Source organism: Xyrauchen texanus, chromosome 13 (genome assembly GCF_025860055.1).
Source record: "Xyrauchen texanus isolate HMW12.3.18 chromosome 13, RBS_HiC_50CHRs, whole genome shotgun sequence".
Taxonomy (NCBI): Eukaryota; Metazoa; Chordata; class Actinopteri; order Cypriniformes; family Catostomidae; genus Xyrauchen; species Xyrauchen texanus.
Window position 1 is genome coordinate 38,451,091 of NC_068288.1, and position 12,938 is coordinate 38,464,028.

General features: G+C 36.0%; 1 protein-coding gene across 1 annotated transcript in view; it reads right to left on the minus strand.

The window, feature by feature from the left end:
- Positions 1–1,372: 1,372 nt before the first annotated feature.
- Positions 1,373–12,938, minus strand: part of LOC127654359 (receptor-type tyrosine-protein phosphatase gamma-like) — a 159,907-nt gene continuing 148,341 nt past the window's right edge. Inside the window, exons 17-29 of the mRNA XM_052141498.1 lie at positions 10,623–10,705; positions 10,404–10,538; positions 9,243–9,377; positions 8,991–9,151; positions 8,604–8,739; positions 7,105–7,251; positions 6,901–6,994; positions 6,377–6,453; positions 5,562–5,690; positions 4,257–4,403; positions 3,973–4,115; positions 3,639–3,774; positions 1,373–2,108 (exon numbers count right to left, since the gene is read on the minus strand). Coding sequence (XP_051997458.1) covers positions 1,962–2,108; positions 3,639–3,774; positions 3,973–4,115; positions 4,257–4,403; positions 5,562–5,690; positions 6,377–6,453; positions 6,901–6,994; positions 7,105–7,251; positions 8,604–8,739; positions 8,991–9,151; positions 9,243–9,377; positions 10,404–10,538; positions 10,623–10,705 — 1,670 coding nt within the window. The 3' untranslated portion in view covers positions 1,373–1,961. The remainder of the gene's footprint in view (positions 2,109–3,638; positions 3,775–3,972; positions 4,116–4,256; positions 4,404–5,561; positions 5,691–6,376; positions 6,454–6,900; positions 6,995–7,104; positions 7,252–8,603; positions 8,740–8,990; positions 9,152–9,242; positions 9,378–10,403; positions 10,539–10,622; positions 10,706–12,938) is intronic.

Consider the following 12,938-nt stretch of genomic DNA (forward strand, 5'->3'; position numbering starts at 1 on the left):
TTGCTAAATAAAGTAAGCTGCTTTTCTGAGGAAACAGATAACCACTTCAATGTATTGTTCGCAAATCTTCATAATATTTAACAGTAAACAATCCTTTAAGAGTGAACTATGTGTGGAGTTTAAGACACTAAAAATGCTGTTTTATCAGAGAAGTCGCGGACAATTTTGTGACAGGTGGGTGTCGGTTTACGGTCTCCGTTCATTTGTAAGGTATCCGCAAAATTGTACGTTACGCTTTCTCCTAAGGTCTTTTTTTTTAAGTCTATGGTTGAGCCACAGAGATTGGGATGTGAGATGACCTTTGGTATAATAACATTGTAAATTACGTGAGATGTACAGTGATGGGTACATCATCAATTATAACTGGCCTTTTCAACCTCTATACAAGGTCTAAGACATATTTAATAGTTATCCATCTTATCAACGTTATAATGATTTTATATTGGTGAACATCCATAAAAAAAAGGTTTATCTGAAAATCAGTTCTGGCTAAATTTACTGTAGGGAAAGTTGTAACAAGGGACACTTCTCAGTAACTAGAAGGTTTTGAAAAGTCCAATTGGTTGGTTTTTATTATTATTTATTATTTCAAACACCTGGCTCAAAATACTCACCCTCATACCATCCCAGATGTGGCTGACTGTCTTTGTTCTGCTGAACACAAACGAATATTTTTAGAAAAATATCTCAGCTCTGAAGATCCAAACAATGCAAGTGAATGCTGACCAAAACATTGCTCCAAAAAGCAAATAAAGGCAGCATTAAAGTAATCCATACGACTCCAGTGGTTTAATCCATGTCTTCAGAAGCTATATAATAGGTGTGGGGTTGAGAAACATAAATATTAAAGTAGTTTTTTAACTCCTCATCCACATGCTTTTTGATGACTTTGCATACTTCCTACATATTGCCACCTACTGGTCGGGCTGGTCAAAGGTGGAGATTTAACTTAAATATTAATCGGTTATCCTTACACCTCCAGTGGTTTAATCCATGTCTTCAAGCGATCCTTTTGGATTTGAGTGAGAACAGACCAAAAGGTACCTCCTTTTTCATGAAATGTAACACCTTTTTAGTACATCTTGCCATTGCTTTTTCATTTTTGGGTGAACTATTCCTTTAAGGCAAGTGTCTACAGAAATTGAAATAACACTTAAAGAAAAAGTGTAATCCCATAACTAACTTTCAAAGTAACTTTTTTGTATTATTTATAAAGTGATGTTTTAACTTATAAAGTAGTTTTCCCCTTCACTCTTCAGTATTTTGTCCCCAAAGTTACTTCTATCAATTATGCATTTTCAGTTTTATGAGTGTCTATAACAAAATTAAACTGAAATAAAGGAAAACAGACATATTTTGATCAATATCTTTATATTTTACAAAACAATAGAAATGCTACTGATAACAATATATGTTCACAGTTGCTGTTATGATACCACACTGAAATAAATGTATATAAGTTAGACATCAAATGGCATATCTTAATAAATAAAAAATAACAAATTAATCTAACAAGTCACAATGCTTGACGGATAAATGCATCATGATGAGCATTAAATTGAATGTGGAGCTTCTTTGTGTACAGAGATACATACATGTGTATGAGGCTGATGTGTGTGTTAATGTGCTGTCGCTGATCAGAAACGCTTTGAACACAATTAACAATAATCAGCTAGGCATCAAGTATTAACACTGACAGTGTAGTGCAAAGTAGACAGCTGCATGTTCCTGTGAGATTTGTGTCTGTCTGTGTGTGTGTGTTTTGGAGAGCAGTTTGTGATGCTCAGCAGGATAACAAAAAAGCAGCAAAAATAAATATCAAAAGAATTTATTTTTATCAGTATATAAAAGCTATTTTTTGTTGTGTGGTTTTTCTTTTTTCATTTCACCAAGAGTCTGGGGAAAAAAGGCCTCATAGAAAGTTCAAGGAATCAGTTGTTCTGTCTTGTTTTCCGGGAACTTCACACTAAAGACTCCATGCTCTCTGCCTGGTTGGTTTCTTCAGTTGCCACTATCCCACCAATTTTATCTAGGTAGTTGAAGCCAAGTCTGTAGTCCTTACAGCTGACCAGGCTGAGCATAGCCTTGTAAAGGTAGTGATAGTGCTCCTAAAAGAGAAGGAGAGCGATAGAAGGAAATTAAAGTTTTTTATTGGGCCATTTTTGCACAGCTCTGTAACATAAATCGAGTGTGCTTTGAACTGCTACATGTTCCTGCCACTGCACAGAATAAGAAAACAAAAACAAACAAACAAACAACCAAAAAACAAACAAACAACAACTTAAAAACCTACACTTCTAGAATTTGACACAAGAAAAGTATAATATGGTAGATTACTGCCATCTTGTGAAAAAGAAAAATAACATGATGTTATGACAATAATAGCCAGTAGATGGCTGCAGTGTTCTATGCAGGCACCTACTATGTAATAATTCTAAATTTGATCACAAGTTATGCATCTAGATGTATATTATACATTATCAAACTATTATTTTTCAAAGTTTGGCCATTGTTTTTGTTTTTTTACTGTTTTGAAGTGTCAGTTTTTGTAATGTCACATTATGCTTACAGTCAAACCTGACCTGAGGAGATGACATAAAATAATCATGTTGTTACCAATCATTTGACTTGAAGTAAATTAATAATAATGTCAAGAAAATCAACAGCAATGGACTGAAAAACACTATAATGACGTTAAAAAAGTGAAATTGCAATTTTTGTATTAATTCAATTTTTGCTGGTTCTATTACGATGACATAATCGCTTGTAATGTAAAACAATGAAATCGTTATAATGACAGAGCATGGCTGGATATATAAAAATACATGTACATATCAGTTCCCAGTTTAAATATTTATTCTTGTTTGTAAAAATGTTATTTAATGATGATTGAGATATACCTCAAAAGCCTGCTGTATCAAAACACGATTTGTCTATTAAATAATATACAAAATTTGAAGAAAGCACATGTTGCTTCAATTCAGTAAATACTAATTTTGAAATATCAGCAACAATGTAAATATTAATGTTAGTGTTACTTTAACACAATCAGCAAAGATTTCACAGAAAAAAGACATGTGCATCACAATACGAAGCCAGTAACTTTGGAAATTATATTACAAGGTCTTCTACTTCCAGAAGAGCAAGGAAACATTCAATAGGAGGCAGTACAAATCTAGTACATTGCTTACAACAGGTTTTTCATCAAAGTATTGGTCACGTTGATGACATAGAGGCTTTAGAAAATACTGTACCAATGATACGCACAGATTTTTAGAGTTAAAACAAGATACTTTTATGTGAGAATCAAAATTGCGTGACATTTTCACAAAATATCTTTAAGTTTATTTCTCTTACTGCAATAAAACATATTGTTTTCCTTTTTTTTTAGTGAGTGACTTCATTTTGCCAATGAAGTAAGAAAAATGAACATAAAATAAATTTAAAATAAAAGTTTTGGAAAACAAGTCTTATAATCTTACAGTTTTATTTGTTGATAAAAAAGATCTTGTTTTAAGGATGTTTAGATGTCATTACAAAAATACTGATGAAGAAAATGATTTATTGCTGTCCTCCACATTTGATTTATCATCAGTCATAAATGTGTTCATATGTGATGTCTAATTTTATTAACTTACAAGTTCAGTGAAGACACCGGGCCTCATGAGGTTAATCATCTTGGCCACTTGGTACACATCCACAGCACTCTCATTCTTTAGCTGCTGGGAAAGTGTTGTCAGAGCACAGAACAGTCCAGCAGAAACTGCCCCAAACCTGTAACACACAATCAATGACTCGATCGCTGCCTATGGTTCCAAAACCAGAATCCACACTATCTATAGTGTATGCACATACAAAACCTGACAAAACGCATTCAGGATGCAAAACTGCATAAAACTGTTACTAAAATATGCAGGGGCTGACCTGACTTTGGGTTGTGATCAAAAAGCTTTAATATTACAGAATACTCACTCATCATGTATGATGGTTGGACCATCCCTTGTCATGGCCTCCTCCTTGATGATGTTGATGAGCTCAAATGCGCTGCTAATAGATGCATCTGGATCGGGCCAATTTGGGCATTGGAAATGTCGGACTTCTAGCACATAGTCATCCTGCACAGCAAAGATAAACAGGCATGTAACTCATGCAGTCAAAAATGTGGATTTGCTGCTCTTAACTATTTGTGACAAATCATTTCAAAACATAAGTGATATGGTTTCAGTGCTTTTTAAAATGCGTGCTGACTGAGATACCTGTGTGGCCTCTAGGATGAAATCATGGATGACGAGTTGTTCCTCATTAGACAAACAGAGTCTGTCAGTGTTAATGAGGGTGACAGTGAAGGCAAAGCAGTTCATGGGTTCCTCTCTGCTGGGCCAGTACACAAATTCATCCTCTGTCTGTCAAAAGCAGAGAAGGGCAGGCCAGCTCATCATATATCATATCATATATCACATCATATCACTTTTTAAGGCTAATTATGCATAGTCTATTTCCACAGACAAAAATGTAAATTAAAAAGTTTGTAAATTGTAAGTCATAATGCATAAATGTATAAGCAAATTCAGTCATTTTGAAACTACATTGTTTAAATAATAAACACTTCTAAAATATATGTAAATAAATGTAAAATATATGTAAATAAATAAATAACGCAATACGGTTCTAATACACAAATTAAGTAATGTACTGCACACTACTTGCCCAGTTCTGTTTGTACTGTTTGTATACATAGTTTGTACACTCTTTAATTAATTTATAAGTGCATTAGTACTACAAACACACTCATAGTTTAATTAATGAGTATTATGGAGGTCTAATATTAGCCCGTATAAGGGCAAGAACATACAAATACCTTCAACATTTTATTAATTGCTATTTTAAAACACTTAAGAGCTCAGATAATACATGTTAATGCTTTAGTATTAAAATATTAAACATTATACTAAGAATATTAAATATTAATAAGAATTCTAAATATTTTAAATATAATAAATATTATTAATATATATATATATATATATATATATATATATATATATATATATATATATATATATATATATATATATATATATAAAATAATATGTTTTCTTGAAAATATTGCTTTTATTGTCAATTTTGCCATTTTTATATCTCATTAAAATTACATTTAAATGATTTGAAAACATGTGGCTCGAGGTCAGCTTTTGAATGCTGTTACTTTTAGATAAAGATTTTCTTTTATAGCAGTTTCCAGAGTTTTTAAATCAGTTAAATGACCTCAGTATTAGCAGGACTCCCTTTTCAGTAATTTATTCAAATTGGCCAAATCACTCATTGCTCCTTCCCCCAACCTTCTCAAACATTAGTATCCCCTTGATAAATTTTTTTTAAGAAGAATTCTCTAAAGGCTTTGGGGGCCTAAAAAGCTTTAGGTTGCAATACCAGAACATTGGATTGGTTCCACTTCTAAATATCTTTAAAAAAGGAAATTAGATACTGTATATATAACATGACATGTACAATATTTGTTTTAGAGCCCATGTTCAGAAATGGCTTTTTAATGGTCTACTTACAAGGCTCAGGTTGTCTGGCAACATCACAATAACTTGAGCATTATGATCCCAGATCATCCTCCAGAAGTCTGTGGTTGTGTGGGGCAAAGGATGCTGAGTAACGATGAACTCATTGCTCCTGTAGTAGCCCTGTGATGTGTTAAGCATTCATATAAAATAATATTTTGCACATTTTGAAGAGAGCTAAAACACCAGTAAATTTACACAAATATGTAACAAATACAGTGTTCAATTCAAGTGAAGCTCAATCGACAGCCTTTGTGGCATAATGTTGATTACCACAAAAAAATTAAAATAAATTTGACTTGTCCATCATTTATAAATAAAAAGCATCTTCATGACAACAAAGTTGTAATATTGGATATAAATTTACACACATACGGTTAGTAAGGGATTTTATCACACTAAAATCATGTTTACATTTACAATGTTTTACATCCTGAGGCTATACTTTTGAAATAGTTAGTATTTTCACATAAATGGACTGGCCCCATTCACTTCCATTGCGAGTGCCTCACTGAAACAGCATTTATTAACCATATATATATATGTGTGTGTGTGTGTGTGTGTGTGTGTGTGTGTGTGTGTGTGTGTGTGTTTTAAATAAATACGGGAAAATTCAAACTATTTTAATGCTTATTTGTGTTAATCAGCATTATACCAAAAATGCTGTTTGAGCTTAACTTGAAGTGAAACGGGATCATTTATTATATTTCTGCACAAATATTTATGTTTCATGTGTTATTAGATATCATTCAAAGCATGAACAATCCAAACACAATGGATGAGGTTCCAGTGAAGTGTCAGTGCTGTACCATAATATAGGAGGCATTAATGTAGTCTGTTCCATTTACCCCTGGGAGAGGAGCTAATGCCACTCGAGCTCGTTCCGCTGTGGGGAGAAACAAACAAATCACATACACCTATTGTTCTTCATTTAAAAATCAACTAACTCTGCTATTTTTGACCTAAAGAAACAAATAATAACTTTGACAGATATGATGATGACTCCAGTCATATCAGTACAAAGCTATTGTATTCTATATAAGGGTGGAACCCTCTCAAGGTGGCCAACATGTTGACATAATTATCCTAGCTGAATATTAATCACTTTATTTCAGTAACCTCTTTGTAATTGGGACACTGATGGCATCAGTAACCAGGAACTTTTGCTTTTGCAAGATGTTGCCACACTGATAGGTGTCAGTATAGTTTGAGTATAGATATAAGTATAGGTAAATATTAATATATTTCTTATATTGTCTTTATTTTAGCTGTGCTACTCTGTGTGTTGAGAAGATCAGATTGTTGAATGGGTGTTTATGATTTGGTGACTCACTTGGCAACACTGAAGAGGTGCGGTTCTTCTCTTTGTTGCTGTCTTTCTGTGCACTGAGACACTCTGTGAGATATGCATTGCATTGCGTCACCAACTGGAGGAACAATTACAAGAGCGGCCACAAAGTGGAGCAGGTTAGTCATCTAACTGAGTGAATGATCAAACTGATGCACAGAGGCATAACACAAGTCATCAAGTCCAGACCTTAAACTGTTTGTCCATGCATGTTTGTCCCGTAGGGCTCTGGGTGAGGATGCTGTTGACATAACGGTGGAGTTGCCAGGCAAGCACCTCTGTGTCTTTACTGATCACAGCTTCCATTAATGCATCATGGATAAAGATAAACTGCTCCTGTAGGGCACACATACACATATTCATGAAGACAAAGTAGGCTGACCTAAGAATGTGAAATTTGCACAGTATATTTATGAATACAGAAGCAAATATGGCTGTATGACTACTATTTCTGTAGGATGGGCATGTATTGTGCACAGAATGCACATTTTCAGAATGTATGGAGTACCTGGATGACATACTCTATTTTTAGTATAGAATATTGAATTATAGAATTCAGTATATAATTCAGTATGCTGGATGTAAGCTTCCATTTCCAGTATTATGAATGATTTCCTTCTTGACTCATTATCTGACCAGAATACACAAAAATATTTCTTGCATTATAACTGGACTCCACTCGCTTTATTAAAGGAATGTTCCAGGTTCAAAACAAGTTAAGCTCAATCGACAGCAATTGTGGCATAATGTTGATTACCACAAAAATGTATTTTGACTTGCCCTTGTCCTTTTCTTTAAAAACAAGCAGAAATCTGGGTTCGAGTGAGGCACTTACAATGGAAGTGAATGGGGGTAAAGTTTTAACATTACAATACTCAGTATAGCCACAATCATATGCATAAACTTGATTTTAGTGTTATAAAATTGCTTACTAACCTTTTCAGTGTTACAGTATAGTACATTTAAAAACTTAATTACCATCATGATGTAATGTCAAAAAACCTTAGAGCTTAAATAATACACAAGTTTTAACAGAAGATTTAATGCAAGTGCTTTTATAAAATTATAAGCTTCACATTTCTCTTTAAACCCTCCAGAAATTGTCCCCATTCGCTTCCATTGTAAGTGCCTCACTGTAAAAAGAGGGACTAAACAAAATTAATATTTGTGGTAATCAACATTGAGCCTAACTTGTAATGAACCCGGAACATTCCTTTAAGCTCAATCGACAACATTTGTGGCATAATGTTGATTACCACAGATTGTTTTTTTTTTGACCTGTCCCTTTTATTTTATTTTGTTTATTTAAAAAAAAAAAAAAGAAAAGAAAAAGTAGAAAGTTGTTACAGTAAGGCACTTACAATGAAAGTGAATGGGGCCACATTTTTTATTAAGATAAAATTATTTACTAACCTTATTTAAGGATTTTGTTTCCATGACAATATAGTTTTTATATTGGCTAAAACATTACCCAGAGGTAAGTAAGTGATTTTGTCACACTGAAATCATATTAACTTCTGGTTATACTTTTGAGACAATATGTATTGTAAGTGCCATTTCAAATTTTAGGTAAATACTGAATAAAATACATGTATTAAGTACCAATATATATCAGTATCAGCCATGAAAAAACATATCAACCCATATTGGGTGACTACTAATATGGTGTGAATAAACCAAACATGAACCTCAGTCTGGACCAGGTAGTTCCGCTGGGCTCGGATGTGCTTGAGGAATTCCAGAACGTTAACGGTGCCTTTGTCCTTTATCTGCTGAAGCATGCTGTCTATGACTATATATGTGCCTGTTCTTCCCACCCCAGCACTGCAGGACACACACAAAGTGAGGGTTTGAGAAATATGTAACAAAATATGTTTGTAACAAACAATTACTCCATATCTCTCTGTAATTCCATAAAGCTCTGAGAAGAAACCTTGAACAATCTTCTCTGTATATTTTTAATGGCAAATAGTTCCATTTCGCATTTGGAACTGACATTTACACACTCCATAATATTGATTTTGCAATGCTAGCTGGCAGGTGGGCGGAGCTTATGTTTCTAACGCAGGCAGTACCTGCAGTGCACTAGGACGGGGCCTTTGCCTGGCGTGCATGCTGCCGATGATCGAGAAATGAATTTGAGGACTGGTAGTGTATACTCGGGTACGCCCATATCTGGCCACTGAGTGTAGTGATATTGGGCCACCAATCTTTCATACTGCCTCCCTCTCGGACCCTGAGAGATGAATAGAGAGAGAGATCAAAATGCAGACTCTAATAACATGATAATAGTGCTTTGTAAATGTGTTAAGGATGCTCGGACTCACCTTCTTAACTTTGGTGTTGCGTATGATGAATTGACGCAGCGTGTAGCATGCATAAACTTTAGTACTCTTCAGAATCACCATTATGCTTCCATATAATTCACTGTTCTCCGATGGCCAATACTGATCACATTTCCTCTGTAAAAACAACACAAATACATTTAATTTTTCTTTTCAAAACAAAAATGTATGTATACTTGTACAGGTATTGTGTATTTAAACAGTAAAGTGTGGAATTACTCTCATACAGCCTTCAGGAAGTAAAAGGCAAGTAATGCACATGAGAGACACAAATAAATAAGCTTGTGTCAACATAAGGTTTTAAGGTGCAGATTTTAAAGACTTATCCACACCAAGAGTACATTTTTGCTGTAAATTTCCAACATGATCTTACAGGAAGTCTGCATGTTTTTTCTGAGAGTCCCTAGGATCATGTAGACTCACAAAGGTGATATTTCCTTACACATATGTTTGCATCACCTCCAGTGTGTTTATCTTCACCTGTGCTGCGACCAGAAGCAAGTTGTGACAGCAGCGTAGGAGACCCGGGTTCAGATCCCGCGTTGAAACCAGGAAGTATTCATGTTTGCATAATTGGTGAAAAGCTTGAATCAGAGGTTGCATTTTTCCCTCTTCCTTTTCTACTCTACTGATGGTTAGGTTTAGGTTTGGGGGTACAGTTTATAAAACAGCCGGGACAGTCCCCTCTGTGGACATTTCACCCTAAATATGGAGCCCATACGTGCCCATACATCCAACAACACTTACCACTTTGAACACTGGAGGCAGAGTTTTGAATTTCGGTAAGCACAGACAGATTTTAGCTAAAGGAAAGTCAACCTAATGTTTCCAATTTCATCAGATCAATCTAAAACATCAGCTAAAAAAGCAGTACAATGCATGGTATGGACAAATCTCACCAGGTACACAATTCATCTATTGACAAAGCAAGTTTTTTTTTCTTCTCATGTAAGATGATTCTTTTTGTCCCAAATGGCAAACTTGATGTGGACATGAAGAAGCACTGCCTTCATTTGTGCATATCTGTCAAGTTATTTAATACCACAAATATGACTGTCCCTTCTACCTTTAAGAGGGTCCAGAATTGAGATTTGTACTAGGTAAATGTACTTCATCATGGTGAGCTTAGTACTGATAACGTACCCTGCCTTTCTCCACCAGGTTGGTGATCATGACAATCACGCTGCTGTTTTGTTCCCAAATCATTCTCCAGAAGTCCTCAAAGGTGGACTTCAGAGGGCCTTGAGCAGCTATATAAGCCCTGGAACTCTTATAACCCTGACAATGAGAATATTTAATCATAAAACAAATATATAAGGAGCAAATACACACATACAAACACACACATTAATAAATACTTACGTCTACATAGTTGGCATTGATGTAGTCTGTGTGTTTGGAGTCTTTCCCAGATAGCTGCTGTAGCTTTACTCTACTGTGATCATCTGGGTATTAAAATGCAATAAATGATGTATCATTTGAACCATCATTTGACATATGTAATCTATTTGAAAATGCTAGCAGTGCATGTGAGACGAGGGAAAAAGGGATATGTATATCTTTAATGTTGTGCTAGAGTTTCAGAAAATTGGATCACAGATGAATTCACAGTGTACACAATCACCTACACTTAAGAAGGTACAGTTGAAGTCAGAAGTTTACATTCACCTTAGCACAAATACATTTAAACTCAGTTTTCAAAATTCCTGACATTTAATCGTAGAAAACATTCCCTGTCTTTTGGATCACTACTTTATTTTAAATGTCAGAATTATAGTAGAGAGAATTATTTATTTCAGCTTTTAATTCTTTCATCACATTCCAGTGGGTCAGAAGTTTACATACACTTTGTTAGTTTTTGGTAGCATTGCATTTAAATGGTTTAACTTGGGTCAAATGTTTTAGTTAGCCTACAATAAGTTGCTGGAATTTTGGCCCATTCATCCAAACAGAACCAGTGTAACTGTGTCAGGTTTGTAGGCCTTCTTGATCGCACACACTTTTTTAGTTCTGCCCACACATTTTTTATCAGATTGAGGTCAGGACTTTGTGATGGCCACTCCAATACCTTGACTTGGTTGTCCTTAAGCCATTTTGCCATAACTTTGGAGGTATTCTTGTGGTCATTGTCCACTTGGAAGACCCATTTGAGACCAAGCTTTAACTTCCTGGCTGATGTCTTGAGATTTCACTTCAATATATCCACATAATTTTCCTTCCTCATGATGCCATCTATTTTGTGAAGCGCACCCGTCCCTCCTGCAGCAAAGCACCCCACAACATAATACTGCCACCCCCATGCTTCACGGTTGGGATGGTATTCTTCATCTTGCAAACCTCATCCTTGATGTATGATGGCTTTGTGGTCCCATAGTGTTTATACTCACATACTATTGTTTGTACAGATGAACGTGGTACCTTCAGGCTTTGGAAATTGCTCCCAAGGATGAACAAGACTTGTGAAGGTCCACAATTATTTTTTCTGAGGTCTTGGCTGACTTCAGTCAAGTCAAGTCAAGTGGTTTTTACTGTCGTTCAACCATATACAGTTAGTACAGTACACAGTGAAACGAGACAACGTTCCTCTAGGACCATGGTGCTACATAAAACAACATAGGACAAACACAGAACCACATGAAACTACACAGACTAAATAACATACCTATATAAAGTGCACGTGCAAATGTGTGCAAAAAGTATGGGACAGTACAATAAATTACTAAAAATTAACAGGACAATAGGCACAGTGAGAGACAGTGCAGCACCAACCAGTTCACAGTAGTGCAAAAAGATGACAGTTCTAAAAATGCCAAATGTAAACATAACATACTATGAGATGAGTGTTCTATGCATCTATGCAGTTATTGAGGTAGCAGACAGGTATAAAGTGACAATAATTAAAGTACAACTCAGGACACGTGCGTGTGTCAGTCCAGTTTCTGAGTATTGAGGAGTCTGATGGCTTGGGGGAAGAAGCTGTTACACGGACTGGCCGTGAGGGCCCGAATGCTTCGGTAACTCTTGCCAGACGGCAGGAGGGTGAAGAGTTTGTGTGAGGGCTGTGTGGGGTCATCCACAATGCTGGTTGCTTTGCGGATGCAGTGTTTTTTGTAAATGTCTTTGGTGGAGGGAAGGGAGAACCCGAAGATCTTCTCAGCTGTCCTCACTATCCTCTGCAGGGCTTTGCGGTCTGAAACGGTGCAAGTCCCAAACCAGGCAGTGATGCAGCTGCTCAGGATGCTCTCAATAGTCCCTCTATAGAATGTAGTGAGGCTGGGGGGGAATTTGGTGCTCTTGACGATCTCCACAGAGGAGCCATCGATGTTCAGCGGAGAGTGGTCACTCTGTGCTCTCCTTAAGTCAACAACCATCTCTTTTGTTTTGTCCACATGTGAGCAGAGACAGGTTGTTGGCTCTACACCAGTCCGTTAGCCGCTGCACCTCCTTTCTGTATGCTGAATCGTCGTTCTTGCTGATGAGACCCACTACGGTCTTGGCGAACTTAATGATGTGGTTCGAGCTGTGCATTGCTGCACAGTCGTGAGTCAGCAGAGTGAACAGCAGTGGACTAAGCACACAGCTCTGGGGGGCCCCAGTGCTCAGTGTGGTGGTGGAGATGCTGTTCCCGATCTGGACTGACTGAGGTCTCCCAGTCAGGAAGTCCAGGATCCAGTTGCA